Raw genomic sequence first — 25,908 nt, 5'->3', positions numbered from 1 at the left:
TCTCCAATTCCGATATGCTCAACTACAAAACTGCGACCACCACGCCGAGAGTTGGCTGTTAATCCGTTTATCGCGTTACTGCCACCATCGCATCGGTCTAGCAACCCCCGACTCCCGACCAATCTACCTACCCAACACCCTTCAACCCTACACGTTTAACTGCCAACGACTATCCACTTGTATCCTCATATTAATTGCATCACACCTTCTCTATGTTTCTCTATGTCGAGGAAAAATTAATTTACTACCCCTTACCGTACAACCTACCTTTATTTCAAATAATTCAAACTTTGCCCCTGCTTGAAAAGAAGAGAAAGAATGTTTTTTGAAACGTACGATAGCGTCGGCCTCGATATCGAGTAACGAGAAAGGGTTGAAACCTTCCAACGTGTTAGCTATACGTTCTAGACTCTAGGACTCGAGATGGAAGATAGCTGTTTCTACGCTAGGCTAGCCGTAATCGCCATTCGCCACACCTCCCAACCCTCCCAACTGACTAAAGCTATCTTCTACTTCCTCTGCTATTTCTCTCTCTCTCTCTCCCTCTCTCTCTTCTCCCCCGTTCTCACTCTCTATAAATATATATATACACATTCTCTTTTGGTTACCCTACCACCTAACCATCCACCCGCCCATCTAAACTCTCTGGTCTCTTGGTTTCTTTTTTTCCTCCCTATCTCTTCGTTTTACTTTCTAAGCTCTTCGCACTCTGCGTTTTTCGCGACAAAAGTCGGGACGAACGAACGAACGAACGAACGAACGAGCGAACTAGTAACCGTTCTTCTCTTCCGACAGCCCCATGGGAATCTGCAATCCGGCGTCCACGATCTCGTCATCCACCCTCTCGCGTTACCTCAGTTTCTTCTCGAACCGCACCGACGACGATCCCTTCCTTCTACGAATCCTTCGAATTTTAACTTCACCCTTTGCACAAACTACCGACGATTGAATTCTCTAAAGGATCGAATATGAAACAACGTCGTTGCCACGTAGAGATGTAGAGATAATTTCGAAAATTCTTCTTCAACGTTTCGTCGCTTTCGCAGCTAGTCATTCAACTTTCGACATAAAACGAATCTTTGTATTTCGGGAAAAATCTGTACTAATAGCGGTAAGGTAAGCGAGTGATTAGTAGAAATATATGTAGGTATACATATATATAGAAAAGTAGAAAAACGGAGCGGTGGTGGATAACGATGAGGAAGCGAGAAGGGGAAAAGTAGCTAGAGCGCGTGTTGCGTATCCGTGTTTCCCGAGCTGCCACGATACCGGTGGGAAGCCATTAGCCAAATTGCGAGGTGTCTGCTCGTTGCACCGCTCTATTACCTTCCAGCCGCTTTTCACCGCACTTCCTAATACAAACCTACCCATCGTCTTCTTATCGTTTCTGCCGCCTTCGATTCGTATTGCGCACCTTTCACCTCCTTCATTTTATTTGAAAAACGCTTATTCCAATTTCTACTATTTTTCCTTTGCTTTCCTACATTATTTACTATATTTTCATCTTTTTCTCAGCCCTCGTCTGTGTCCGATGCTGCAACTGTGTGGCAATCGTGTATACGGCAAATTACTATAGTAGAGACGGTAAGTGAATGCAAAAGAAAAGAAAAATGCTCAAGTGAATTTATAGAAATTTCAGGAAAGACGAAAACTTTGAACTTTGCGGTTGTGCGGTTGTGCGGTTGTGCGGTTGTGCGGTTGTGCGGTTGTGCGGTTACGCGGGCATATACATATACATATACATATACAAATGCAACGCGTGCAAGCGTGCACGGCCCGGTTTCAAAGCAAGCCGTTAAATTATTCGTGGTGCTTTCGAGCGACAAATGGACCAGCGAGACGTTTTAAAGGGTCTCGAGAGTCGGCCGTCTATAAATAGATGGGTTAAGGAAACGTTTAAAATTAGCATACAGCAATACGCCGTAAACGTATATGCTCGTCGATTCAAAGGCATCGCACAACGCGAGGCGTTAAGCAAACTTTCAAAACAACACGGTTTTTGTTCGATCGCAGAAAACTGTTTCCTTCGCTTCCATCTCGATGACCAAATACTTTTATCAAACTGTTGGAAAGAGGCGAATAATGATACCGGTGTCGCGGTCGGTGGAAAAGTAAGACCGAATCAACAATGCACGCGATGCGATGCACGTGTCACGATCAGAAAACCGTGTGCACTCCGCTTAGCGGGTGTACTTGACTGCTACACGCTCATGGAATATTGATATGTAAATATAGCGGCACCGGTAGCGTCGATGGCGGTAGACGCCACTGCTACGGCGGTTATAGGGGCGCTAGCAGGTTAACGAGCGGCTCGCGGAGTACTACGACGGAGGGGCAAAGGGATACATTGGACAGGGAGCGAGATAGCTCTTGCAAAGTCGTAGGTGGGTTGATGGAGGTCGAGGGTGAGACGGATAGATGGATGGATGGATGGATAGATAGATAGGCAGTGAGAGAGAGAGAGAGAGAGATGACCGTGCAGGAGAAAAAGAGTAAGCGAGAACGAACTAGGGATAACGAAAAGGTAGGTGGAACGGGGGTGGTAGTGGCGGTGGTAAAAGCGGTAGCAGGAGAGCAAAGTAGGGTGAGGTGGTATCGGGATGGGCGAACGAAAAACCGAGGGGCAGGGGAGTTGGGTCGCTGCCGGCAGTATAACAGAGACGGTCGGGCGTGCCGCGGAGCGTGCCACCAAAGGGGATGAGAATTTTCCACGGACAGTGAAATTATTGTCGCGACCGATTCTCTTGAAAATATCGGGAAAAAATCAAGCGATGCGTTTGCGAAACGGTCTCTCTTAGGAAAGCAACATTTCTTACCTTTTCAAACGAATCAGAGAGATAGATTTTTTTTCTCCAACCTCCAATTGAGAAAATAAACAGCCGCATAAACGGTAAAGCGGACAATAGAAAGCCGATGGTGCGTAGGGACATGCCCTGCGGGACACAGCACGGAACGGGGTGGTTGGAACGGTCCGCGGAAACACGAAGAGGGCGGGAACACGTCGGTCGAGCGAGGGTTGCCGTGCTGTGATCCAGGGAACGGGGGCGCAGGAGGGTGACTACGACTTCGTACGTACTAGTACATGCCTCTCTACCAACAGACTTTCCTCGCTCTATACTCTATCTGTACGCGTTTGCGTTTCACTTTAAGTTTGCATTTGCGTTTGCGTTTGCGTTTGCGTTTGCGTTTCCGTTTGCGTTTCCGTTTGCGTTTGCGTTTGCACGCGCACACCCGTGTTCGCAGCCACGCGCTACCCTTACTATCTACGAGGACAGGGAGCCTCGAAGGATATCTTCTGCCGAGAAACACTTGCTAGGATACTCGGATCGCTTGTAAAACTTCTTTAAATCGACGTATACTGTACCTCAGCACTTTAATCAGAATTTCAGTGAAAGTTTGTTTTTTCAAAAGAACATATGTCTACTTGATCAATCGTACTCGATCGATTACACCTCGACAGGAAGGTAGAAGATGTCGAACGATTTGGTTAACATACGATTCCTTTCCGTTCTTGCAAAATCATTAAAACCTGCTTTTTTTCAACAATATACCAGTGGAATTCCACATAGCAATAGTGGTGTGCGAAAGAAAGCCATCTCAACCACTTATATGTATGTATATATATATATATATATATGTATGTATGTATGTATGTGTACGTACGAGTATAAGATATAGATGTGTAGAAGAGAAGAGTAAGGCGAGAAGAAGTTGAAACGATCAAAGAGGGAGAAGGCAGCTAGGCGAGCATTAAATCGGAGAAAGATAGAGGGCCGCGCGCGGCGTGGCGCGGCGTCGAAGGGTAGCGAGAAAGAAGAGGGTTAGACGGGAAGAAAACGTTAGGAAGGATCGGCAGCGAACGCAACGGGTGTTGGCAAGACGAGGGAGAGGAGAACGATAGCGGCGCTGCGGCGTAACGACGCTATAACGCGAGCCGCCGGGTGATTACCTACCACCTCCGAACCCCGTTTACCCCTGCTGCGTCGAGCGTTGCGCTTGTCGCGCCACGTCGCGCCACGTCGCGCCACGCCGCGCCACGCCGGGCCACGCCACGCCATCCCACGCCGCGTCGATTCTCAACCCTCGACCCACACCACACCACCACCCCATCCCCTAGCTTCAGCCATCCCATGCTATCGCGTTGACCGTGCCGCGACGTACCGTACCGTGCCGTGCCGTGCCGTGCCGTGCCGTGCCGTGCCATGCCGTGCCGAGCCGTTACCACCGCGCGTGTCGGTAGCACCAAATCCCACGCCATCGACCCGACATTACTCCCTGCGAATCCCTCCTTTCCATCCTTCTTTCCTTCCTTCCTTCGCATCCTCTTCTTTCTTCTTAGCCAAGTACGTGGTACACCGATCGTGGCCTCGTGCGCCAGTCTCGTCTGTGTGGATAGTGACAGCGACGTTCCTGTCGTGGTAAGCTCGGCTAGCGAGAAACGTCCACGCCGTAAACGCGACGCCCTTGTAACGATGCCACCGGAGAAGTAAGAGGAGCTGAGTTTCCGACCAGAGTACCCTCTAGGCACGTACACGTATCTCGTCTACCTGACTGTTTCGTCTGTAATATACCGAGGACGGACGTGCGAGCAGACCTATTTCATCCTGCTGCTTGCCTATCTGGACAGTCAGCATTGCTTCTCCTACTCCTCGCCACCTCCAATTGCTCGATTCTGTCTGTGCGTGTGTCCTTGTCTCCTCGTTACCTGCTGCTGCTTCTTATTTCTCTATTCCAGTCGACCAACCCCTTCCTATTTCGATCTTACTTCTTTCCTAAAAATCCCTTGAAATATTCTTTTTCGTTTCTACTGTTGAAAAAAAAAAAAAAAAAAAATAAAGAAAATCGGCACAAAAGGAATAAAGTTATAAATCTAGCAAGCGGAGCAAGCTAACGGAAGGTAAATGGAAGTTGACCGTTCTGCTAAACGAATCACGGTATACGAGTCTCCGAAAGTTGATTATTCGTGCCACGCATTCTTCTATTAGACCTTTATTTTCATTTATCTAAGCTTTCATTCATTTTCTTCGCTTCTTTATGGTTGATTTGAAACTTTTCAAGTCTCGTTACCTAAAGAAATTCCATAGCTGCACGATACTGACGCGATAACCACTATCGGCCCTTTGCCGTCGATGTGTATGCGAAGAAGAATAGGTACGCCTGCTCCGCTTCGGTATTTAACATTGGCTCCTGTCGCTGTCGCTGTACATATTCTATTCGATAGTGGATAGATGCGACGTCGCGTAGCTCCGTTCCAACGGTTTTAGTCTCTGCGATAAACGAGAGCGTGCCACGCCAAGCCACGCTACCGCGCACTTCTCGTGTCACGAGTCAGCAAAGGAAAGAGAAATGGTCAGAAGGGCAAAAGTACGGTGAGGCGGCTCAGCATGGTTGCAACGAACATGGTTACGTACCATTCCCCGGGGCGGAACGAGATGCCGCGTTATGCGTTATGCGTTATCCGTTATCCGTTATCCGTTATCCGTTATCCGTTATAGGGAAAGGCACAGAATGGCACTGACGAACAACTCGAATGTACATTTATGCAAATTCAAGCAAATTCCCTCTACCAGCTACATATTCCTTTCTCTTACCCTTCTTCCCCTTTTCTATTACCTACCTATTAGGTATCATTTGACACGATTGAACAACCGACAGCGAGGAAGCAAATGCTAACGATAAATATTATCTAGACAAATATAAAAATCGAAATAAACGTAGAATCGTGACAGACGGTTTTTACCGAATACTTTCTGTACGAGTTTTTCACAACGATAAATTCGTCTGCTTGCTTGGATGGTTAAACCAAAATGCTCTACTAGTCGCACCATTCGAACAGAACAGAACAGAACAGAACAGAACAGAACAGAAATGTGCTTCTATAAAAATAAGAAAAAAAAAAAAAAGGAAAATGGTAGAAAAGGTGAAGAAGAGGAGAAGAAAAGCAAAAGAGAAAAGGAAATGGAACAAGTTAGAGCGGTATTGGACGATGCGTCGTTAACGGTAACGACGGCCACCGATTGTCCCAACGACGCCGTTCTGCACCCCCGCCTTTCCCACCCTAGCGTCGTTTCCCCTTCGACCTCTGCTTCGACGACACTCGCTCTCCAGCCGTCTTATTGCCACGATAAATACAATAGAGCCTACTCGAAAACCATCTACCTGCTCTACTTGTACATACACTTTCTTCTTTTTAGTCCGATTTAACCTTTTTCCTTCTCTTATTACGAAAAATTTCGGAAAATTTCGGAAAATTTCGGAAAATTTCAAGTTTGCATCGGTAAAACGCAAACATTCCCTTGATCCACGTATATTCGCGTGTCAACTCGAAACTCGTAATATCACCGCTTATAACAGGCGTTCAAAATTTCAACGTCGCTTCGGCTTACCGCGAACCAATTACAAGTTTTTATGACCGCGAACGTACACCGTCAGCAATTTCCCGGCAAATTTCTCGCCAATGTAGCTGTCTCTTCTGCCTTTTTCTTTTCTCCCTTGCTTTTTAACTCGATTTTTCTTTTTCCCAACCAACCTCCTCGCTGATCTATCTGCTTTTTTCACCTTTTTTCACCTTTTTTACCGAACGTATGCATCGATCGTCTGCATACTCCGGCAAATCCTCGCTTCACGTTTGCCGTTCAACCGCTCAACCGCTCAACCGCTCAACCGCTCAACCGTCCAACCACTTACCGTATCCGCATAATTGTTCCGATATACCGACAGCATAGTGGGCGAACGAGGATGATAGATAGGAAGGATAAAACGAAATAGTCGCAAAATTGTTACGATCAATGTTAGAATCGTCACGGAATAAGGAGAGATAGTGAAAAATATTGTGTTTGTCGTTCTAACGGTCTCTAAAAGTCTATGGGGTTGTTGGATGAATCGGGAAAAGGATGGAAAGGGAAAACGGCAAAAGGTTGAACTAGTTCCGAGTTGTTCCCATCCACAAACGACTAGCTTCGAGTCGGAGTTGAAGTTGGAGTTGAAATTGGAGTAGGGAGTGGAAGTGGGATTGGTGTTGGTGTTGGTATTGGGATGAGGTTGGGGTTGGAATTGATCGATATACCGCGCCGCCACTAATTCCACGTCACCATGATACATGCAAGGTAGTATTGCTATCATATTTTTCCACGAAAATACGACGGTAACACAACAGTAATAAGATAGCAATACTAACGTTATTGCTAACGTTCACAACGATAAAAGAGACAATAATGACAGTTGGAAAAGGAATGGACTTGATAAGAAATGAAATAAGTTTGTTGCCGAATTGGATGAAAATGGAAGCGAATATGTTTGCTGATTGTAGCAAAGACCGATAATAGGTTGTACTTACTAGTACTTAATTACAAATGGCTTCGAACTCTTCTTTTTCTTCTAATTGGTATTCTTTCTTCTGCGTGCAACGTCAGGGATTACACTAGTGAAAGTTCGATGTCTGCCTGTTTCTTCGTAAAAAAAAGAAAAAAAGAAAAAAAGAAAAAAAGAAAAAAAGAAAAATGAAAGGCTGCTTATATGTATAATTGTTCATTATATTACATTTTATTTATTAATTTGAAAGGAGAAAAAGAAAAGAAAAGAAAAGAAAAGAAAAGAATGTAGATTACAGTATTAGGCAAATCGATTGGAAAACCGTTGATCGTGATGTATTTCCTTGGAAATAAACGTTGACGACGATACCACGGTAAGCTTGACGATGGCTCCTCTACTCTGTCTTATTTTCTGCTAGCGCAAGTATGTATTGGAGGATGGTAAAGCAACGCGCTTGCAGCCATTTACCGAGAAATCGGGTTCCTTGCTAATTCTTTGTATAGATATAGGATATGGGATTTATTAAATGTCAGTTGTTACGTTGATATTCACGTACGCCATACGGTATTCGCATGTCGTACAAATAGGTACAACGTGCCTGTTGTGCATTGCAGTTTCATAGAAAATATTATGCTGTTTAGCTTACATATGTAACGATGCTGGTACGCATGGTGTTTGTCGGTTATTTGTTTGAGTGCGTCAGTCGAAAACCGGTGCTGTTTCTTTTAGAATTTTTCGCCTTTTACTTTTATCCGAGCGAATGCGATTCGCGTTGAATCTGAATGACGGGCCACTAGAGCAGAGCTTTATAAACGCGCATCACTGCCAGCTCTATCTGTTTGTCATCTTCCTAAGAACCATATGAAAACGTCCCAGGAAAATGTCTAGTACGTTATCGTATGCGTTTAGCGATGGCAGTGAATAAAGTGAGCTTTCGTTTCCGAGCAACTAAATACTTTTTTTGTCTTTTTGTCTTTTTTTCTTTTTTTTTCTTTTTTCTTTTTTTCTTTTTTACTCATTGCCTTCTCATCTTCTCGATTCCGTTTCCTTCGTCCGTACGGTTCTTACTTCCTGCTCGATCCATTTCTCAATTATTTCGTCTAAACGTCGACGTTTCGTTGCTACTCATAGTTTTTTATACCAAAATAAATAATGTTCGCCATCGCTGATTTGTAGATCGTCGACACCTAAAAGTTAGTAATCGTTTGCTAACTTAATTAACTTAACAATAAGAATAGAATAAGAATGTATGTACCTCCAGGGGCAACCAATTGGTTACCCGGCGGTGAAGAAGGATCTGGTAGAGCGGTAAGCCGATACAACAACCAATAATGATAGGACATTGGCTCCTCTTTATAACCGGCTATAGCGTGAACGTAGTGTCCGTTTGGCCATTTGGATGAGACAAATTGAAAATGCGGAGACATTTCTGCAGCCAACACCATCACTTCGTAAAACGTTTCATTCTTAGGAGCTGTTACCATCAAGCTGTACGTTTCGTTCACATTACTGCCGACCCATAAAGTGTACGAAACGTTCACCATGACAGGGACTGATGCGGCAACGGCAGCGGCAGCGGCGGCGGTGGCGGTGGCGGTGGCGTTGGCGGCGGCGGTGGCGGCGGCGGCGCCGGCGGCAGCGGCGTTGATCGCATCGTTCTCCGTGTTGTTTGAATTCAACGTGTTTCTCACGTTGTTTCCGCTGTTTACATTGTTTACGTTGTTTATAGAGTTTCCACTATTTCGAGCGTTACCATTTGTTCCATTGTTTCCAGTACCAGTAGCCACGGTACTCGCATTATTTCCAGCAATCAGCAACGTCGCTACGCTCTCGTTACGATTGTTCGAAATCACCGGTTCTGCGGCATCGTATCGAAAAGTTTGTTCACGTACGAGCTTTCTAGATATATATATATATAAAGGTACATAGTGGAAGCGTAGAGGAAGCGTAGAGAGGAAGTGTAATGAAAACGTAGGGAGTAATAAGCAGAGGGAAACTCACCGTTAGCAGCGATAGTGAATCGTGGAGGTGACGTTTCCGCGAGGCCCTGACCGCAATCGAGAGTTCTGATACTGGCCAAACCTCGTGGAGCCACGCCGAGAAGAGCTTCGGCGGTTACGCGAACGTCGCCGGCAAAAGAACCATCGGCACGTTGCTGGCTAGTCAACCAAGACAACGCGGCCGATCTGTTCCAATTGTCGGCCGGCTCGTTTTCCGCTTCTTCCAGCGCTTGCATTACCAAGGCCGTTGTACGAACATCTCCGAAACTACCGTCCAACCGTTGTTGCTGCGCCAAACCGATCGATGGTTTACGCACGAAATGATGAAGATTTCGATGTCTGTGATCCTGAACGATACACTTTAAAGCTAAGATCACCATCGCAACGGTGTCTGAAAAGAATCGTGAAAGTGAAGAAAATGAATTTCTCTTCTCTTCTATTCTATTTCATTCTAACTTATCTCTAGGAGGTACTTACCGACATTGTGATCTTGAGCGGCATTCGCGATATCCAATAATCGACGTATCTGCCTTTTTCTTACGTGAGCTTGTGCGTTACACGCAGCCAACGTTGTCAGAGCAAATTCGTAATCCGTTGGCGGTTCGTGATGTTGAAGGGTACCGATCAAATCGTGACCGTGAAACTGTCTTGGATCCGTACACATGGCGTTCAAGGCAAGGGTGTAACGTGCCAAACGCACCGGAGAAAAGCCAACTTCCCTGTGCCTGAAAACCACGTTCCTTTCTTCGTATAACATTTCTCAAACTGCTACTACCTTAACTACCATATAATTTTACCTCCAAAGTAACAACACTATTTCAAGTTCCATCTGCTTGCTGCTCAGTTGCAGCTCGAGCGAAGCTATAGGAGCCACGTTATCCTCGCGCGACAGATTACTCAGCCGAAGAACTAGCAAAACACGATTCGTGTCGTTTCCCCAGCCGGCGTCCTTGTCACGCTGACTCCATAGCCACGCAGTCGCCCGCTCCAAAATCTTATCCGCCTCTGTATCGGTCGAACCGATTTCTCCGATCCCTCCTACCAATCAAATAAATTTATTCCCTTCTCACTTTATCTTCTCTCTTGGTGTAGACCCGAGTAGAACCGATATCTAAGTACCTTCGCCACGAACCACGTACGCCAACATCAGAACCATTACACCTGCCATACTTGCTCTTCCCCACATCGTCATCCAAGATCGTAAGATACTGATACACATCCGTTCGTCTCGATCTTACCTGTTCGAATATTCGAATATTCGAATATTAAACAATTTCTTTCGCTACAAACTTCATCTACTACTCTTCTACTCGATATTTCATTGAAATTTTAGACTTTCCTGAAACTCCAACATTAATCGACCAGATAAATGTTGACGAGATTGTCGTCCTGACACCGGCGCGGCGACAAACAAGACGAGTCGCTACGCCCGCGGACGCACTACTGGCAACTTGCGAGTAGTACGATCGATATCGTGCCAGACGCCGTCCTCTCGCGCGACGCGACGCGACGCGACGCGACGCGACGCGACGTGACGTGACGTGACGTATATGTATACCCGTATAGTCTATAGAGTACCCCTACTTACTTGTACTCCCTTTTTTTCTCTACTGCTTTTGCCTACTTTATTCGTCTCTTTCTTTCCGCTTCGACCCCCACACATCGTTATCACCCTCTGTCTTTCCTTTTAACCTACTCGTATCTAAATTTCTACGCTATCGTCCCTTTATATTGATCGAACCGTAAGAAAATTAACTATGTCGTAGATCGGTAATGGAGAAAAGAATCGTTTCATAGAAAACGGGTAGAAGAATAGAAGCGGAAAACAAGTAAATGTATAAAAGTGAAAAATATCAAAGGATATCGATGCCAATGAAACTTTCGGGAAATTCCTAGTGAACGTGAAACGTTGATACCATGTACGTTGATACATACGCTTACCTTTTCTTTAATTTTTCCTTGATTATCACAGAAATTCTCACGTTCGTCTTTATTCCGCGAATATCCGGAAATATCCGCAAATAGTTCTTCTTATTGCATGGAACTGGGAGAATTGAAAGGTGCAGGTCGAGTCGAGTTCCTCATCGTTGGCGCGACTAAAGTGCGAACAACGCGCTACGGCACATATACGTATGTAGAACGAGTTTCATTCCAAGGGATGCGAAAGGCTTCAAGGGCGCCCTCTTTCTCTCTTTATCAAGAGGGGAATGAGGGGAATGAGGGGAATGAGGGTCCAAGCTCCCTCTGTAGCCAAAAACAACTTTTCTCATCAATTATACATATCTACGCGTAATATGCATGTCAAATGTAAACGCATGTCAAATTGAAAGATAGAGAAATACTATTATAATTCGATCGCGGCAAAGTTGGCTAACATAAAGTTGGCTGCATAGATACGCGGCCAAGCGATCCATCGCAACAACTGTTTATCGTTGACTTTCTCGGTAACAAGGAAATTAATCGCTTAACCATCGAATGATATATTGGAAAATGACGTATACGTAAAGCCATGAAACAGCAAGCTCGATCGCGACAAGAACAAGAAGGAGGCGAAGGAGAAGAAGAACATAACAAGTGGTGGATACTAACGCTAAGATTCCTCAAGACCTATTGGAAAATAATATTTGCTATAACATGGGCAATGTTTCTGGCACCGTTCCTTTTCATTTACAATTATCCGGTAACTTTTCTCGATAGTTCCGTCCAGACAGGTGCAGTTTCTTTTTTTCCTTTCATTTGCAGGAAGTAAGATGCGCGTACACGATACTACTGATGGCTGGATATTGGATCTGTGAATGTTTCCCTTTGGCCATCACCTCGCTTTTACCATTGGTCTTGTTTCCTCTCTTGGGTGTACTTAGCACAGCGGAGACCTGCAGTTGTTACATGAACGACACTATAATGGTTTTCATAGGGGGTTTGATTCTGGCTGTAGCCATCGAACATAGCAAACTGCATTTAAGAATCGCTCTTGGAGTTATGAAAATGGTTGGCTGCAGCCATGGCCGATTACTCGCCGGTCTTTGCGTCGTAACTACCTTTATATCTATGTGGGTTTCCAACACCGCCGCTACCGCCATGATGGTGCCTATCATATTTGCCATTCTTAACGAACTAGAACAGGTATCGTGCTGCGAATCATTAACTCTACACGATTCTACGTACAACCTTTTTCTTCTTCTTACTATACAGGCTGGATTAGGTAGAGTTTTCAATAAAATACCGGCAGATCCAGACAATATGGACCAAGAACCGTAAGTATTAAACGCAACTACGAGAGTACGAAAGTACGAGTCAACCGTTTCGATTTGTAGAGAATTACAACCGACAAGAGTGACGAAAGCGTATTTGATGGCCGCGGCGTATTGTTCGACATTCGGTGGTACAGGGACGCTGGTCGGTACCGGCACCAATCTTACCTTCAAGGGAATTTACGAAAACACCTTTCCCGAATCCGGAGGTATCAACTTTACGCAGTGGATGTTCGCATCGATTCCTCAAATGATTGTAAATACCGCGTTAACCTGGCTCTATCTTCGCATAATGTTCATGGGCTTTCTCAGACCGGGTAGCAAGGACGCGGAACAGTCAAATATTGGCCCGGAAGGAGAAGCGGTGACAAATCGAGTAACGATACTCTTATTTTTCTTATCTTATTAATAATTACCATCATCTTTTTCTTCTTTTCTTCTTTGCTAATCTATTGTTTAGGTGGTACAGCAAAGATACAGCGATCTGGGTAACATTACGTTCCACGAAAAAGGAGTTGCCACTCTTTTTATCGCCTGTATATTTCTATGGATATTTCGAAAACCTGGTTTCGTACGTGGATGGTCCGAGGCTATATCGGACATGTTGAGCATCTTTTCATCTCATTTTTTTCTTCTCTCTTCACACTTGCTGTCTTTTTAACCAGTTGCGATTCTCTTTAACAGAGATATACGGGATTCAACGCCTGTCATACTCGTCTCGATTCTGATGTTTTTTATTCCAAAAGACCCAACTTTCATTTACAGTTACAGCCCAGATCGTAAGTGTATACCTATGAAATTCCTTTATCTTGTTATCTTGTTATCTTTATCAAATTTATACCTACAAGTTCGTTCATTTCGCTTTGCAGCTGAAAAAAGGCCGCAGAAAGCTTCCGAAGGTTTGATCACCTGGGACGTGATCGAGACAAAGATGCCTTGGAGTTTAATGTTTCTGTTAGGCGGAGGATTCGCGATATCCAAAGGCAGCATAGCTTCCTGTTTGGCCAAAAGAATTGGGGACGCTTTGGTACCGCTCAAACACTTACCGCCTGTAATCATCTTAGTTCTCGTTTCGTTGTTCATCGGTACTATCACGGAATTCACCAGCAACGTTGGCATCGCAAACATTACATTGCCGGTGGTCGCACAAATGGTAAGAAACGACTGGACCGAAACTAAATAGTAGTAAGTAGATAAAAAAAATTGTTCCCTTATTCCCTTACAGTGCGTTGCGATGGAGATACATCCTTTATACTTGATGGTACCGGCAACTATAATGTGTTCTTATTCCTTTCGATTACCGGTTGGTACACCACCGAACGCGATCGTCACGATCGTCGGTCGAATTCCGACAAAGTGGCTTATGATCGGAGGCTGCGCGCCTGCTATTTACTCCCTCATAGTGCAGAGTAGTTTCTTCGTTGTTTGGGGTGTTTACGTTTATGGTGCTCATGGATTCCCATCGTGGGCCTCTAATCTTCACGCGTCCAATTCAACTTCTAAATGCGATTAAATTCAATTTTAAATCATCATGTTACTCTTGTTCGATAAATAAATAAACAAACAAACAAACAAACGTTCTTCTTCTTCTTCTTCTTCTTCTTCTTCTCGTTCCGTTTTAAATTGACTATGTTTTTGATACCGACGACGATTCACTCTTCTTCGGACTAGAATTGATTTCTTGCTGCTCTAATCTACGATGTCGCAACATAGTAGACAAGACGCCGTTGAAACTGGCTGTTTTCTTTTTCGCGCTTCCTTTTGGAGTACTTTCGCCAATTCTGCGAACTGGTAATCTAGGCGACGACATTTCGTCCATGAAATCGAAATCTGACTTCTCTTCGATCCTGGAAGAAAACAAAATAAAGAAATAAAATAGGACAAGAATTTCTTCTTATATGTATATATATAACGCTTACTTGTACTCCTGCGAGCCGTTATCTTGCTTTCGATTGTTTGAGAGAACCGGAGACGGACCCCTCCTACCAGGACACTTCCATTCCAGCTCTAAAATTCTATTGTTAGTTTCCAGAGCCTCGATCAGTGTTAATATATCGTCGGATTTCAGGGTCCATTCGTTCTATAAAATCATTAAATCATCAATATTAAATAATAGTGGGCAAGACAATGACTTTCTTACTTTTCTATCCATTTCGTATTTTTCATCGTCCGAACATTCCACCGACCAATCCTCTTCGTTGCGTTCCATAACTTTTCAAGAAAAGAATTAAAGCAACAACTATCAGGAAGTATCAGGGGATTATCAAGGTTTAAATCGAGTAAACCCAATTTTTCAGAGATTCGCCGTTTAACCTGTACTCGTGTATGTACATACTACATATGTTCTAATCGATCATCGTTTCCGTTAGATGGCGCTTTCGTTTGCGCGCGGATATTCTTGAAACTCGAAAGAAAATTTTCATTTAAACAAGCTACATTCTATGTAAGAAATTTCCCTGAAAAATCAATGAAAAGCCCCTCGTTAAGAGCGCGTACATTCCTCTTTATCAATGTTTCACAATTACTCCTGTTGTAATAATTTTACTACTTGTAATTACGTGTACGTACAGTTATTGTACAACAGTTATAGCTTGTTGTTTTTTCAAAGGGTAAACGTCGTTCGTATCTATCTATGGTACATCTATTATACATATGTAAATAAGTAAGTACTTACATGTATAGGAACCACACGATTATCCACGATAACGATCTGTTAACGATCTGACAAAGATGAATGTATTCGGTCGAATAAAAGTAAATAAAGGGGGAACAGGGAGAAAAGGAGGAAAGCATTGCGACGTTATAAATATCGGTGAAACGATAAGTGTCCAAGTGAATACTTGCTTCTTCGTTCGCCTCTACCTATGTACGAGGAGAAACACGTTGAAATGTTGAAATGTTGAAATATTGAAAAACGCGTGCGTTTAACGTTACTTGGATTTTTTGAAACTTGTTGTTACATCAAGTATACCAAGTATACAGGAGTAAGTTGGAAAAGTTGAGAAAATAGAAGAGGAAAACTCGAGTAAAACGAAAAAAGTAATATGTAAAGAGATAATGGCATCGCGCATACGATGGAACGTCGATAACCGTAGTAAACGATCAACCAACGGCAACGGCAACGGCAACGGCAATGGCAATGGCAATGGCAATGGCAATGGCAACGGCAACGACAGCATTACTAACGACAGTAGATCATCTTACTATTATATATTACATATATTTTAGTCTGCGAATTTTAGACTGCGAATTTGAAAATTTATCGAAATAATACAGGGATGGAAGCGGAAATAAAGAAAGACACCAATCCATCATCCAAGAGTGATCTTTGTCGAGCAATCTCCCCGATATATTATCTCGGTAAAGTATGCGGTTTGGTTCCTGTTAGATTCGTTGCAAACACCACTGGAGGATTTCAAGCTCGCCCAAATATTTTTGATCTCGTCTATAGGTAAGAGAAGATTGAATGAAAAAATGAATTGGAATAAATTTCACCGCTTTTTTTTTTTTTTTTTTTTTACGCTTTTTTAGCTTATGCGTGTTAACGTTACTGCTCGGTGCAGAAATTTGGGGTCTCTGGCGAGATCTGAAAGACGGTTGGGTACATAGCACTAGACTCAAGTTTCGAACGGCGGTGATCGCGACGTGTAGCGATGTTCTTGGGGTAATGAGTTTAACCGTGGTGTGCATCGTTGGCTCGCCTTTTCGTTGGAAACACCTGCAAGTAGTTGTAAACAAATTAATCGAGGTACGACAATTCGTAGATAAAATTAACCATTCATAAATACATCTTATCCGTCTTATTAATTTCAGGTGGACAAGAAAGTTGATCTCTCCTCGACTAAGAAAAACGCTCGTAGATTTACCATATCTTTAACCACCTGCAGTCTCCTCTATCTCTGGTTCAATTCGACTCTTGACTTTTACAGCTGGTACCGAAAAACCAAGGTGCATCAAACCATGTCCGACAAAGGTCCGATCAACTACGCACCCCTCTATTTCATGTACACGGTCATTATTTCCACCGAGATTCAATACACCGTCTCGATCTATAATATAGGAGAAAGATTCGTCCGATTAAATAACAGTCTTAGAAAGCTGTTCGATACCGACACTCTCACCAATTACTTGAGAAAATTTCCTGAAATAGGTAAATAGAGAGAAATCGAGTTGTTATTTAGGAACGATAATCTATTTTAATGATGGTACAATTTCATTTTCGATCGACTATTCAAACCACGCGCACTGCCACCACCTTACAATTCCCTTCCCTTATCGAGTCAAGACGAGCATGTTTCTAAGAAAACATCGACCGACCTACCTCAGAGACCATTCGAATTGGCCAGTTATCGAGTTTTTCCAGAATTACACGGTATAAACTCGTCATCGGGTTGAACCTAAACCTGTACCTGTACCTGTACCTGTAAGAAACCTCGTTACAGAAACTCTATTTACAGAAAACAAAAGCTACGTAAACAGTATATCTGAACTGAGATGGATTCACTCCTCGCTTTGCGACACGGTCTCTCTTATAAATAATACGTTCGGTGCCGTGATACTGACCGTTACCGTAACCTGCCTCTTACACCTAATCATCACGCCATATTTCCTAATCGTACAAGCTGGTGAGAAACACGAATGGATATTTCTATTCGTACAAGTTGGATGGTGTATCTTTCACGTAACCAGAATGTTGATGATCGTTCAACCTAGTTATTCTACTGTTGCTGAGGTAACAGAGAAACAAAAGGAAAAGATATAAATTTACATATTAACGAATCTTTCATTTTAGGGAAAGAAAACGGCTATTCTTGTTAGTCAGTTACTCTCCTCCACTTTCGAAACCGACACTCGACGCGAGTTGGAAATATTTTCACTGCAATTGTTACATCGACCTCTTGAATTTTCAGCCTGTGGACTTTTTTCTCTAGACAGGACTTTGATAACCTCGGTAAGACTTTACTTTAATCGCGTAACAAAACAAATTTCACAACATATCTCTCGTATGGTTTTTAGATTGCAGGAGTCGTAACGACGTATCTTGTTATACTGATACAGTTTCAAAATGCGGACGACACCAAGGGCGACGCTGATATCATAAGAAACGTAACGCAAATATTCAAAAATGTTTCACCCCTTCAAAATTTCACGGGAATCAAGATAATCGCTTGATTTTTCGTTAATGTCGTAATTAAGAAGAGCGCATCACATATGATAATTTGACATTTAATATACCAATTCTCGTAAACAGCAGTAATATACAAATACAGGTTACTCGTGTCGTAATCCAACTATTAATTAACCAGTCGTTCCATCGATTGATCGACGATTTATTAAGAGCGCACCTCGTACACAGTGTCTAAAGTTAGACACATCTCAGTCACAGCCTATCCAAAATGTTTCTCGGCCTCGTCTTGCCCTGTATCTCGTAAGGGTGACAAGATTTTCTAAAAAATCTTGAGGAAACTTGAATAGTCTCGTTCGAAGAAACAAAGTATCTCGTTGGATCAAGTTATTTCTAAACTGTGTCTTTACGTGTTTATGCGATTGTGTATATACAACCTTTCGTATGCTGACTCGTCTTCTCTCCGATGCTATACACACACACACATACGTACACACACACGCACGCGCACACACACATACACACTCCTTCGTACAAATTATTACTCTAGCAATAAATATTGAATCGCTCGAAAAATCTAACGTGGCTATTGCGCGATATATCATACACCCGCGTATCGTACCATCTCTATGTACGTGTGCATGTTCAATTATTGTTGGTAAAAACGCGCCTATTCCAACCGGATGTTGAGGGTACTCTGTGTCTCATTGAAAACCAATTAAAAATCCGAAAGTTTACCGCGGCAGTTGCAATCACAGTAGTCGCAATTGAAATTGAAACCAAGCCGAAGCCGAAGCCGAAGCCGAAGCCGAAGCCGAAGCCGAAGCCGAAGCCGAAGCGAAAGCCGCAAATATAGCGTTCTTTTTTCCACTTTTCCCCTAAATTTTCAATTTACCGTGGCCGCTGTGACCGGAGGAGGTTGGGTTTTTTGATGCGCAGCCTGCAATAGATTGTCGCAACAACTGTCCTTCGTCAGGTGCAAACCTTTCGATCGTTGACAAGTTATCAAACTTTCGGAATTCGACGAGAGCTCCGCATCGTTCTCTCCCTTGTTCTGATGACGCACGTTGCACTGACAGGGACTTGCGTGGCGGTGAAGTCGAGAGAAACACTCGCTACAAACCCTGACGGGATTGTACAACTGCTCGCTAGGTAACGGCGTCGAGTTCTCCGAACAATCCGCGCAAAAGATTTTACCACAGCACCTGCGACGCAAGCGAATACATTGAACGCGTTTACTATGTCAAACTAACGAGATAAACGAGATAAACTAGATAAACGAGACCATCCGCGAATCATTTTTTACCTGCAGTGATGCTTACGCCTTCCGAGCCAAAACTCCGTATCGCATCCCATGCATCGACTCACCGCGTGATCCGGTACCCACAGAGTAGGAGCAGGACCTAATTCTTCGACTGCTTCCCAAGACATATCCGAAGGTAATGATTCCCCATGATCTCCGGTACTTCCTACCGAATCGGGTAACGATCCCTAAAATGCGATCGACACTCTTTTCCCTAACTATATCTTTGTCTATTTCTTTCTTTCTTCTCTTTTTTTTTTTTTAATACTTTTACTATCATCCTATTTGAGAGAATGAAATATTCTACGATACTTACGATATCGTCGACGCGTTCAGTGTCTGCGTTGTGATTACAAACTTGTTTTATCAAAGCCAATCTCGTTGTATGTAATTCTTTTCTTAGCGCTTCCTCTTTTAACTGTAACGAAACAATAAAGAAATCATTGTCCGCAATTCGATGAAGAAACTAAAGAAAACGAATGTACCTTGTGTTCGACGATAATCTGTTGCACGCGCATCTGAACGTCGCACTGAATAACTGGAAGACCATCGGCATCGTCCAGCCTGTCCAGATTATCTGCCGTCGCGTCCTGATGAGTCGGCGAAGCCGGACAAATGCTGCTGGGTGTTCTCGATATTAACGGTGCACTGGTATCGCTAACGTCGCTGCTACCCTCGTTCTGATTCTGATTCTGATTCTGATTCTGATTCTGATTCTGATTCTGATTATAATTACGACTACACGAGCAAACGGTTCGACCAATTGTGTTGTTCTCGATCCATGGTGATACCATGTCCGACGGTGAATTTTTCACAACCTTACTGTTCAATTTCATCAATTCAAACATCGAAACTCAATTGTACATCGCAATATACATGTATGCTACTTACGTTTCCTTATCGACGTTCATTACACCAACCAAAGAATCGTTGCTAGGTATTAAAGTGTCTGTCGAGCTATCCACCGAAGGATTTACCGGCGAATCGTTCAACACCTGTACCCTCGCGTACTGTGTTTCCGTTTCATCAAACTTTTCCACTCTATTTTCATCGACTCTTTCGCTCTTACAATTTTCAACCTGATTTTCAATCTTTTCTTCGCTTTCTGTGTCCAGCGTCAAAGAATCAAATTTTCTGCAATCGTATGTAGAAATTTCACATCCTCTCTCTCTTCTTCCGAGTTTTTCCTTTATGCCAACGATATACTTACTTTTCCACCGAAATACTCGGATCGCTAAGTCTACGATGTAGATAGGCCGTATGATCGGGAGCATGCATCAGATCGCCGTACGATCGAGTTTTAGTCATTTGTCCCTGTGGTTCCTCGTTATCGCCACCCTCGATATCAATCATCGTTACCCTCTGTTTATCGTCCCTGATACCGAGAGAAGATTCCATAGAACCTAAATATACTTCGGACCATAAAACGAGGTCGCGTACGTTACAACTTGGCCATAATACCTAGCGATGAGAAAAATTTTTCGATACAACGTTTAAATTAAGCTATCTTCAATTATTTAGGTAAAATATCTTACTTGATTTTTTAACGGTGAATACAAATGATTTACGAACGAACTGGAATTAAGGAATCGCCACACCGAAAATGTACGCTCACGTATTCTCAGTTGTAACCTTTCTTGCCTCGTGTTGCAAAGAAATGTACCGAAAAGCTGCGAATACGTGTGTTGCGCTAGTTTAACCTGAAATTAAAATAAATCAGGATACTACTTTTTCTATTAGTTAAATCGAAATAAATGTCGGACGTGTTTTTTTTAAACTTACAAGATATGCGGGAGATATTTGAAAACTGCATTTGAACTGTAGAATTAGTTGATGTACACAATCAAGCCATTGTAAAAATACTGGACATCGTTCGTTTGGATCTTCGCAGCCAACCGTTTGCCCACAACGATCTGCGAATTTATGTCCAAAGTCTAACCATTCTCTCTCGCATAAAATTTGGAATCCCTAACAACAGCAAAAGAAAATAACGAAACGACCATTCGTCGAAAAATAGAAAAAGAAATAGAAAGTACCTTTAGCATACCTCCATAGTTCTATAATAAGGATCGAGAAGGATCTGTGCTAATGCAACTATTTGAGGAGTTCTATCCCAACCGTCGCTACAATGAACCAATACTGGCCGACCATCTCTTTCGATCGCCGAAGCTACGGTCACAGCTGCGCGTAACAATCCAGACATGTGTTGTAACCATCGTGTTCCTTCTAAAAGACTAAGCCAACTAAAAGGAAAAGAAAGAAAATTATTTCATTCGATAGAACCACAACGAAGATAAAAAAAAGCCTACTCACTTGGGTTGATCCGCGTCCGATGCGCACAGTTGCCTCACCGCATGAAAGCTCTTTCGTATCGAATGAATGTTAGGTAAATTCATAAACTGTATGTCGCAACTGGGATAATACTCGGGACATTCGCAACCACCACCGCGCGCTCTATTTGCCACGGCGGTTGTGTACGACCTCGCGTCCACGATTAAAACTTTCTGCAAATAATGTGTTACAATTCGAAATTTCTTTTTCATGGAATCAATCTCCAATGAATGAAAACTGCTTCTCCTTTAAACAGTCAAATAACTTGGTTAAATCTTCGATGCTCACTTTGCTACTATTTCCTGCGACACCATCGTCGCTATTATCGGGATAAATGATAGAAGAGTCCACCATCGTCGATTCACCTTTATCGTAGGAGCATGCATCTGCAAGAGCCTTCAATAGATCTTCGTCTTCCGCGCTTCGCCAACCAAGCCATCCCACTTCTGGTTGACTACTTCGTGCTATCACCGCACCATTCTTCACGTGCCTATCGAACAACATCCAATACTTGTTACGAAATCAACAACATCATATTCTGCAGACCCAATTTTCTACTACCTCCAAACAACGGCAGGAATTCGTCGAGAACTTCGGAATTTAGCCACCGTTTCAAGGATCTTGTCGGAAATGCAAGCAGGAACCAAAAGCAACGGTGGATACGACGGACACATTCGATAATCTTTATTCATCTGACTTATACGCCATGTACCGTGTAAATTAAATTTCAGTCGTTCTACCTAAGAAACGGGCAAGGCAAGAAGAAACCATACCATTTATACCATATATGTACATTCTACGTACGCATATGTGTATCTAATTCTAAATACTTACATCCCTCTTTGCTACTTACTTACCTCAGAATTAAAAGTACCACTGTAAGAAGCGTTATCTTTTCCAAGCTTCAAGCTATCTTTACCTTCTTCTACGGACCAGGCGTAATAAGCAAAAGCAAATATATCTTCTATATTTTTACGTGGATAAGTCAGTTTATGTAGTCGTTTGAACCATTCCAAACAGTGTTCGTTTGTGGAAAAGGCGCAACTGAAAATATTTCAGCAGTGTGATAATCTGCGATCGATTTCGGAAAACGAAACACGTTTTACCAACATTAAACGACGTTATACCTTAGCGAACGTGCGTCTTTACAAGCAATATGCAAGAAAAAAATTTCTTTAACTTCTAATTGCTCTATTAAACCCAATGGGATATTGTAACACGTCTGACTTAATTGTAAATAGAGTCTGTAATTTGAAAGGGCCAATATTCCATCCGATGTACGTCCAAGTGCTACGATAGATTCCCCGCTCAATGGTGTAAATGGAACTGTAAGAGTCTGATCTTCGCATTCGAAATGTGCATGCTTTGGAAATAACTCTGAAGCATGTATATGACAAATGGACTGCAAACTTGTTGGCTCTTCTGAATTATCCATCTCCGCTTTCTGCAATGCACAATTAAAAATTCTTTATTATCTTCCTATACACCAGTTGTCCATTTCAAATAAGGAAATGTCATGTATTCGCATGTATAGTTGGAGAACAGCTTATCAAGGAAATCTGATGTTTACAATCAGAAATTTGGTCAAATCTACAGAAACACGCTTATCGATTTCTTTCCTTTAAAAGCGGTATAAAAATATCTTTGTTCGAGAACATAGAGAAACGAATGTTGAATTTCTGAACGTTGAAAGTATAAATTCTACGTCAAGTTCGGAAAAATTTAACAATTTTAGAATCTTATTAATATCGATTTCATCTGGAACAGCAAAACAGCTCTACGATATTCATGAAATTTCTTTCGAATCTATCGATACAATAAAGTCTTTTAAATGCACGTCCGCATATGCTTCTATGTGTGTGTGTGTTTAGAATGTTATTTCTTCTAGTGACTTAATTACACGAAACAAAAGGATGAAGAAAATGTTGTTAACGTAAAGGTAGTACGAAATAGTTTTTCAAAGTGTAGGTAAGCGACAAGTTGGATAACAATAACGATGTCTTACCTTCGATTGCCAAGTTTCTTCGCGATGGGCGATATTTCACGGTTTTGATACTTCATACAAAATCCATAAACAATCGTTTACACAACAAGTAAAATGAGAAGATTATTCAAAATAGAGATCATTTTATCCGGTAGAGTAAGATGCAAAAATTTTTCCACTTGAATCTTGACAAAAATCTAAATGTTGCAGATTCTTGAATGGGTACGTAGATAGCTTATGGCATAAAAGACTCCACACCCCACAGTCCACAGCTAATCTCATGCAAGTCCAATCTAAACGCGATCACACTTTTCGTTACGGTGGTTCACGAAAATGGCCAGCTTCACGGGACGCGGTCCCCATTAATTCACTTGTTTCTTTTTTCCTTTCCTTTCCTTTCCTTTTCTTTCCTTTTCTTTTCCTTTTTTTCCTTTTCTTTTCTTTTCTTTTCTTTTCTTAACTCTTCTCTTCTCTTCTCTCCTAATTCTCTTCTTGGTATACGATAATATTACGATAAATTCAATTTCCAATTAATTTTTTAACGAGATACTTATTCTACTTCGTGTGAAAGTTACACTGACAGATTGGTCTATATACAATTCAAACCGCTTTTTCATTGCTCGATTTTTATCTTTGACACAGGGATTTCCAATAAACGAATGTTTCCTTCAAAAACGCCAGGAATCGTGCTATTGGCTCAATTCTTTCCAGCGTTTTGTAACAATAATAATAATAATAATAATTCGCTGTAGCGAGGACTGAAAGAAGCGGTTATGAAGAAAATGCAATAAGACGTAATAATGGTTTGCACAGCATATGCACTACTAATTTTATTATTATGTAATGATACGTCAATAAATATGAAAAATAAGTAAGTTCGCCTTGGCGACGATATAGCAAGAATCCAGAGGGCGCTATAGCTGGTGGTGTTTCATTTCATATTATGCTTTCCTTTCTAACGTTTCCGCATTAAATGCAGATTCGTTCGCAACCGTAGACGTTCTATACACATGTAAGTAAGTAAGTAAGTAAGTAAGTAAGTAAGTAAGTAGATAGAAAAATCAAAGACATTCGTTTTTTATGGTACTAATGAAGGATCATTTTGTTTGTTTATGTCACCGTAAATGAAAAATATTTACATTTCTGAGATACTTGGTCTTAAAGGAATGCAAAGCGATTTGGTAGAAGAAAAATGTAGTAAACGATTACATTAAATGCGCATACAAGTGAGAAATTCTGCATTGCGAGTAAAGAACGTGATCGTATTATAATTAATCTTATTATTACGATACAGTAGCTTGACGATAAATATAAAAAAATTTGAATTTATGCGTGCAATACGACGTATTTCATTTTCAGTATGCTGCACTTCGCGATAGGAAGCACTAGCACTAAGCTGAAACGAGATGTCGCTATGCAGAATAGAGAGAAACTATCGAGAGTTAATTGCTTTTTTTATCATGCTTTCCAAAAATTTGGATTTTGTTGTAATCTCCTCTCAAAAGTTTCGTACCATCCTTGAATAGTTGATAGCGGGACATAATTTTCGTTCGGATTTGGGGCCATTTGTGCTTGAGTCACAGAGAAACTTGTAACGTAATTTAAAAAGCTGGTAAGCATTTTTTGAACAAACTCCAGGAACGAATTCGACGTGGCTTCGGTCACAGAAGCTGCTAACTGTTCGATGGCCCCGAGAGGTTCAACCGAAACGCCTATTTGTGCTACGTGCGAAATTTTTCCCACCCCAAAAATTCCTAGATTACTATTCTCAAATTCATGGTTCTTTTTCAACGTCGATATCTTGAATATTGCCGATGGTTTAACGTTTGAAATGTATCCAAGAAACTGCCAATTAGGTGGAGCAGTTGGGTCTGGCCAACTGAAATACACTGAAGGAAAAGTGAAATTTAAATATCGGTCGGATCTCGTTAACTCGTTGATAGCAGATCTTATTAAATATGTACCTGCACCACCTGTCCCATCGGGAAATGGTATGGTACCTGTCAGAAAAACAACAATGTGATTGATGTTATCCGCATCAGGTACTGTTATCAAAAATTGATTTTCTCCTATTTGTTGGAAATCCGTTTGTACCTGAAAAGAATATTAACCCTTGTATGTCGTCGTTCAGCATATTCATATATGTCTGTCTATGTATATTATACTAATATGTATACATATTATAGCTAGTTACACGATATAAAATGAAGATAGAAAAGAAACGGCATATACAACTATAAAGGTATTTATAAGGAAAATAAGAGAAAAAATAATTGCTGATTTACGTAAAATTGATAGTTTAGCAAATAAAGAAATGCCAATGCATAGATGATTGAGTACCGAGTACTTACAAGTCGTCCAGACACAATTATACCGAGCATCGTTGTGCCGAGTCTAGATCATTCTAGTGTCTTCCTCGTTATCGCGTTATACCTGCCACAACAGTATCCAAACATTTACAACCGCGAGACTGTTTGTCAGAAATGTATACGACTGTAGGTTGGAAACTTGGTGTGGTAAGTTTGAACGAAATGGCAGATTTTCATGAAAATGTTGGATACATTATTTACCACGTTGGAGTAGTGACAACAAGAGCGTGATGA

General features: G+C 42.1%; 6 protein-coding genes across 16 annotated transcripts; 2 read left to right on the top strand and 4 right to left on the bottom strand.

The window, feature by feature from the left end:
- Window positions 1-7,487: 7,487 nt before the first annotated feature.
- On the bottom strand, window positions 7,488-13,008 carry LOC117606430 (uncharacterized protein CG3556). Of its 2 annotated transcripts, none has more exons than XM_034328844.2 (7): window positions 12,979-13,008; window positions 10,431-10,549; window positions 10,109-10,349; window positions 9,789-10,036; window positions 9,313-9,702; window positions 8,567-9,169; window positions 7,488-8,498 (listed from the first exon to the last, which is right to left on the bottom strand). In XM_034328844.2, exons 2-7 carry the CDS (start codon window positions 10,528-10,530, stop codon window positions 8,437-8,439), a joined length of 1,644 nt encoding a protein of 547 aa, XP_034184735.2. In that variant the 5' UTR covers window positions 10,531-10,549; window positions 12,979-13,008; the 3' UTR covers window positions 7,488-8,436. The 2 variants fall into 2 exon arrangements, with proteins under 2 accessions (XP_034184735.2, XP_034184733.2); XM_034328842.2 differs by lacking the exon at window positions 12,979-13,008 and adding an exon at window positions 11,253-11,602.
- Window positions 11,665-14,139, top strand: LOC117606426 (protein I'm not dead yet). 4 transcript variants are annotated; one of them, XM_034328833.2, is made up of 8 exons: window positions 11,668-11,991; window positions 12,054-12,434; window positions 12,504-12,565; window positions 12,626-12,938; window positions 13,023-13,165; window positions 13,247-13,341; window positions 13,432-13,715; window positions 13,788-14,139. In XM_034328833.2, exons 1-8 carry the CDS (start codon window positions 11,821-11,823, stop codon window positions 14,073-14,075), a joined length of 1,737 nt encoding a protein of 578 aa, XP_034184724.2. In that variant the 5' UTR covers window positions 11,668-11,820; the 3' UTR covers window positions 14,076-14,139. The 4 variants fall into 4 exon arrangements, with proteins under 4 accessions (XP_034184723.2, XP_034184724.2, XP_076545539.1 ...); XM_034328832.2 differs by having other exon boundaries at window positions 11,665-11,991; window positions 12,054-12,565; XM_076689425.1 differs by having other exon boundaries at window positions 11,672-11,991; window positions 13,247-13,715.
- Window positions 13,921-15,461, bottom strand: Pa1 (PTIP binding protein Pa1). 4 transcript variants are annotated; one of them, XM_076689431.1, is made up of 4 exons: window positions 14,703-15,461; window positions 14,482-14,642; window positions 14,132-14,409; window positions 13,921-14,061 (listed from the first exon to the last, which is right to left on the bottom strand). In XM_076689431.1, the coding sequence occupies exons 1-3, from the start codon at window positions 14,769-14,771 to the stop codon at window positions 14,190-14,192; spliced, it is 450 nt and encodes a 149-aa protein (XP_076545546.1). In that variant the 5' UTR covers window positions 14,772-15,461; the 3' UTR covers window positions 13,921-14,061; window positions 14,132-14,189. The 4 variants fall into 4 exon arrangements, with proteins under 4 accessions (XP_076545546.1, XP_034184809.2, XP_076545547.1 ...); XM_034328918.2 differs by having other exon boundaries at window positions 14,136-14,409; XM_076689432.1 differs by having other exon boundaries at window positions 13,922-14,058; window positions 14,140-14,409.
- Window positions 15,462-15,616: 155 nt separating this feature from the next.
- Window positions 15,617-18,587, top strand: LOC117606434 (gustatory receptor for sugar taste 43a). 3 transcript variants are annotated; one of them, XM_034328856.2, is made up of 8 exons: window positions 15,617-15,752; window positions 15,839-16,013; window positions 16,094-16,310; window positions 16,376-16,712; window positions 16,848-16,934; window positions 17,020-17,294; window positions 17,355-17,513; window positions 17,579-18,587. In XM_034328856.2, exons 1-8 carry the CDS (start codon window positions 15,620-15,622, stop codon window positions 17,732-17,734), a joined length of 1,539 nt encoding a protein of 512 aa, XP_034184747.2. In that variant the 5' UTR covers window positions 15,617-15,619; the 3' UTR covers window positions 17,735-18,587. The 3 variants fall into 3 exon arrangements, with proteins under 3 accessions (XP_034184747.2, XP_076545544.1, XP_034184748.2); XM_076689429.1 differs by lacking the exon at window positions 16,848-16,934 and having other exon boundaries at window positions 16,376-16,535; XM_034328857.2 differs by lacking the exon at window positions 16,848-16,934.
- On the bottom strand, window positions 16,139-23,544 carry LOC117606416 (phosphatidylinositol-3,5-bisphosphate 3-phosphatase MTMR3). 2 transcript variants are annotated; one of them, XM_034328806.2, is made up of 16 exons: window positions 23,327-23,544; window positions 22,449-22,765; window positions 22,179-22,365; window positions 21,883-22,061; window positions 21,610-21,811; window positions 21,304-21,494; window positions 21,038-21,233; window positions 20,773-20,958; window positions 20,526-20,690; window positions 20,201-20,451; window positions 19,882-20,124; window positions 19,476-19,812; window positions 19,307-19,408; window positions 18,994-19,178; window positions 18,583-18,892; window positions 16,139-16,280 (listed from the first exon to the last, which is right to left on the bottom strand). In XM_034328806.2, exons 2-16 carry the CDS (start codon window positions 22,754-22,756, stop codon window positions 16,236-16,238), a joined length of 3,087 nt encoding a protein of 1,028 aa, XP_034184697.2. In that variant the 5' UTR covers window positions 22,757-22,765; window positions 23,327-23,544; the 3' UTR covers window positions 16,139-16,235. The 2 variants fall into 2 exon arrangements, with proteins under 2 accessions (XP_034184697.2, XP_034184698.2); XM_034328807.2 differs by lacking the exon at window positions 16,139-16,280 and adding an exon at window positions 16,472-16,611.
- Window positions 23,545-23,691: 147 nt separating this feature from the next.
- LOC117606460 (protein OPI10 homolog) lies at window positions 23,692-25,835 on the bottom strand. Its single transcript, XM_034328910.2, has 3 exons — window positions 25,657-25,835; window positions 25,270-25,399; window positions 23,692-25,194 (listed from the first exon to the last, which is right to left on the bottom strand). The coding sequence occupies exons 1-3, from the start codon at window positions 25,684-25,686 to the stop codon at window positions 24,764-24,766; spliced, it is 591 nt and encodes a 196-aa protein (XP_034184801.1). The 5' UTR covers window positions 25,687-25,835; the 3' UTR covers window positions 23,692-24,763.
- Window positions 25,836-25,908: the final 73 nt, after the last annotated feature.

This window comes from Osmia lignaria, chromosome 8, assembly GCF_051020975.1.
Source record: "Osmia lignaria lignaria isolate PbOS001 chromosome 8, iyOsmLign1, whole genome shotgun sequence".
Classification (NCBI taxonomy): Eukaryota; Metazoa; Arthropoda; class Insecta; order Hymenoptera; family Megachilidae; genus Osmia; species Osmia lignaria.
This window is presented reverse-complemented; position numbering and strand designations above follow the sequence as displayed.

What these genes read in the sequence shown, in the direction of transcription:
- LOC117606430 (XM_034328844.2), bottom strand. Translation starts at nt 10,530, where the DNA reads ATGTGTATCAGTATCTTACGATCTTGGATGACGATGTGGGGAAGAGCA. An exon ending in GTACGTGGTTCGTGGCGAAG is followed by an intron (nt 10,350 to 10,430) that starts GTACTTAGATAT and finishes TTTGATTGGTAG; the next exon opens with GAGGGATCGGAGAAATCGGT. An exon ending in CCAATTGGTTGCCCCTGGAG is followed by an intron (nt 8,499 to 8,566) that starts GTACATACATTC and finishes ACTAACTTTTAG; the next exon opens with GTGTCGACGATCTACAAATC.
- LOC117606426 (XM_076689424.1), top strand. Translation starts at nt 11,821, where the DNA reads ATGAAACAGCAAGCTCGATCGCGACAAGAACAAGAAGGAGGCGAAGGA. An exon ending in TTTTCATTTACAATTATCCG is followed by an intron (nt 11,992 to 12,053) that starts GTAACTTTTCTC and finishes TTTCATTTGCAG; the next exon opens with GAAGTAAGATGCGCGTACAC. An exon ending in TGCCGGTGGTCGCACAAATG is followed by an intron (nt 13,716 to 13,787) that starts GTAAGAAACGAC and finishes ATTCCCTTACAG; the next exon opens with TGCGTTGCGATGGAGATACA.
- Pa1 (XM_076689431.1), bottom strand. Translation starts at nt 14,771, where the DNA reads ATGGAACGCAACGAAGAGGATTGGTCGGTGGAATGTTCGGACGATGAA. An exon ending in AATACGAAATGGATAGAAAA is followed by an intron (nt 14,643 to 14,702) that starts GTAAGAAAGTCA and finishes ATGATTTTATAG; the next exon opens with AACGAATGGACCCTGAAATC. An exon ending in AACGGCTCGCAGGAGTACAA is followed by an intron (nt 14,410 to 14,481) that starts GTAAGCGTTATA and finishes GTTTTCTTCCAG; the next exon opens with GATCGAAGAGAAGTCAGATT.
- LOC117606434 (XM_034328856.2), top strand. Translation starts at nt 15,620, where the DNA reads ATGGCATCGCGCATACGATGGAACGTCGATAACCGTAGTAAACGATCA. An exon ending in ATTTTTGATCTCGTCTATAG is followed by an intron (nt 16,014 to 16,093) that starts GTAAGAGAAGAT and finishes ACGCTTTTTTAG; the next exon opens with CTTATGCGTGTTAACGTTAC. An exon ending in ACAGGACTTTGATAACCTCG is followed by an intron (nt 17,514 to 17,578) that starts GTAAGACTTTAC and finishes TATGGTTTTTAG; the next exon opens with ATTGCAGGAGTCGTAACGAC.
- LOC117606416 (XM_034328806.2), bottom strand. Translation starts at nt 22,756, where the DNA reads ATGGATAATTCAGAAGAGCCAACAAGTTTGCAGTCCATTTGTCATATA. An exon ending in AAAGACGCACGTTCGCTAAG is followed by an intron (nt 22,366 to 22,448) that starts GTATAACGTCGT and finishes AAATATTTTCAG; the next exon opens with TTGCGCCTTTTCCACAAACG. An exon ending in AGATTATCGTCGAACACAAG is followed by an intron (nt 19,409 to 19,475) that starts GTACATTCGTTT and finishes GTTTCGTTACAG; the next exon opens with TTAAAAGAGGAAGCGCTAAG.
- LOC117606460 (XM_034328910.2), bottom strand. Translation starts at nt 25,686, where the DNA reads ATGCTCGGTATAATTGTGTCTGGACGACTT. An exon ending in TAATTGTGTCTGGACGACTT is followed by an intron (nt 25,400 to 25,656) that starts GTAAGTACTCGG and finishes TATTCTTTTCAG; the next exon opens with GTACAAACGGATTTCCAACA. An exon ending in CGATGGGACAGGTGGTGCAG is followed by an intron (nt 25,195 to 25,269) that starts GTACATATTTAA and finishes CTTTTCCTTCAG; the next exon opens with TGTATTTCAGTTGGCCAGAC.